This window comes from Mycetomoellerius zeteki, unplaced genomic scaffold, assembly GCF_001594055.1.
Source record: "Mycetomoellerius zeteki isolate Tzet28-1 unplaced genomic scaffold, Tzet1.0 scaffold228, whole genome shotgun sequence".
NCBI lineage: Eukaryota > Metazoa > Arthropoda > Insecta > Hymenoptera > Formicidae > Mycetomoellerius > Mycetomoellerius zeteki.
The window spans coordinates 2,487,877-2,489,697 of record NW_017257203.1 but is presented as its reverse complement, the minus strand read 5'-3'; the positions used below and the strand labels follow the sequence as shown (position 1 = coordinate 2,489,697).

General features: G+C 25.4%; 1 protein-coding gene across 1 annotated transcript in view; it reads right to left on the bottom strand.

Moving 5' to 3' along the window:
* The window catches only part of LOC108723254 (fatty acyl-CoA reductase 1-like), an 8,930-nt gene extending 7,109 nt beyond the window's left edge, over window positions 1–1,821 (bottom strand). The window contains exons 1-4 of the mRNA XM_018448822.1: window positions 1,489–1,821; window positions 909–1,157; window positions 438–583; window positions 197–306 (exon numbers count right to left, since the gene is read on the bottom strand). Coding sequence (XP_018304324.1) covers window positions 197–306; window positions 438–583; window positions 909–1,157; window positions 1,489–1,692 — 709 coding nt within the window. The 5' untranslated portion in view covers window positions 1,693–1,821. The remainder of the gene's footprint in view (window positions 1–196; window positions 307–437; window positions 584–908; window positions 1,158–1,488) is intronic.

Sequence of the window (1,821 nt, the reverse complement as noted above, 5' to 3'; positions counted from 1 at the left end):
CAGCCAATTAAAAATGCTATGCCATATTTTACCATCTAATTTGCAGCAGCCAATCTTTTTTTTTCAGTGTACTCTTAGTATAAGTACTTTATTTAAAAATAACATAAAATAAGATAAGAAATATAAACATATCAGGTGTTCGTATAATAATATTGAAATAAATATTTATTTCCAATAATTAAAAAAAACTACGTACCAATAGATGGTCTCACAATCGCACAAGGCAAGAAGGAAGAATATTCCTGTACTACACTCTCCGCTAGGTTCTTCGAAAAAATATATGTGTTGGGTGCATAATCTAAACACCTGTACATAATTTTAAGTGCATATAGATTTAAAAATTTGAATATGATTAAAATTATATAAATAAAGCGAAAGATTCTAGTACATCAATATATAACGTATAAATGCATAATCGATTTTCGTTTGTAACTTACTTAGCCGAAAAAATGTCTAAAGTATGTTCATCCAATGTCTCGATTATTTCAATTATCTTTTGCCAATCAGCTATTGGCGGGTACACTTTTTCATCTACGAATGGTTCATTCACATGTGCAAATGCTGTACTAACGTACACTAATGCCTTTAACAATTAAGAGCAATTAATTATATTTTTAAAAATATTTTTCTAAAATATATATATCATCTTCAAGATAAAAATTTAAGAAAGTTTTAATTAGTAATAATTACAAAGTAATAATTAATTTAATTTATATTATCAACTGTAGAACATTATTTCGATCATGCAAGTATTTTTATTACATTGCAATTGTTATTAAGCTTGAAATTTATATTATAACATGTATTTAAAAAAACTTGAAATATCAATTATTATATAAAATGGACTAACAATAAGTAATAGAATGAATTATTTAAATATACTATTTCAGAGATTCTTTCTAACTTACTTTTAAATTCTTCATATTCTGAGCTAAAATACAGATGTCTCTTGTTGCTCTGGTATTAGCACAAATGGCATATTTTAAACTATTATTAAATCTCACACTTGCCGCTGCATGAATTATTATAGTCACTCTTTCAATCAGCATTTGTCTGTCTGTAATCGATAAACCTAATTCTTTCTCACTGGTATCGCCAAAAATTGGAACTATTTTCTCAAAACTCGAAAAATGCTCTTCACGCAATTTGTCATATAACTAAAATAAAAGAATATTATAATTTACAAAAAAATCTTTCTTATAATAAAAGATTTGAAGCCTTTTGTAATAAATTTGTAATAAAAAAATAGCATATTTAATAGCATTTGCATCAACATACTCTGCTTTAAATGCATTACAAAATCTTTTATTATATACTATTTACAAAATCTTAATGTTAAAAATAATTCCTTACTAATAAAATTACAATAACATTTGCAAAATATTTTTTACCGCAAACATTTAAATGTAATACTATTATAAAGATCTTAAAATTAAAAAAAATGTATTGTTATAAAAAGTTTCTCTTTGTATATTTAACAACACTTACCGGTAAATTTAATAATTTCTCGAGTCTTTCATTAACACTTAATCCTTTTTTGGGACGTATCAACAGAAATATTTCACGAACATCTGGACAAGATCGTAATATTTTTTCAATTAACATTTTTCCCAGAAATCCTGTTGCACCCGTTAAAAATATACTTTGTCCTGCGTAAAATGCAGGAATCATTTTAGATGAATCAACTGTCATTTTATTATTTTTAAAGCAGTAATATTAATCAAAACTTAGCAATGTCAAATGAAGATATTGAAACACTTGGAATCGTTACCACTTTTGTTATGTCTACAGGAAGAGATAGGTTATCTAGATTACCTAGAG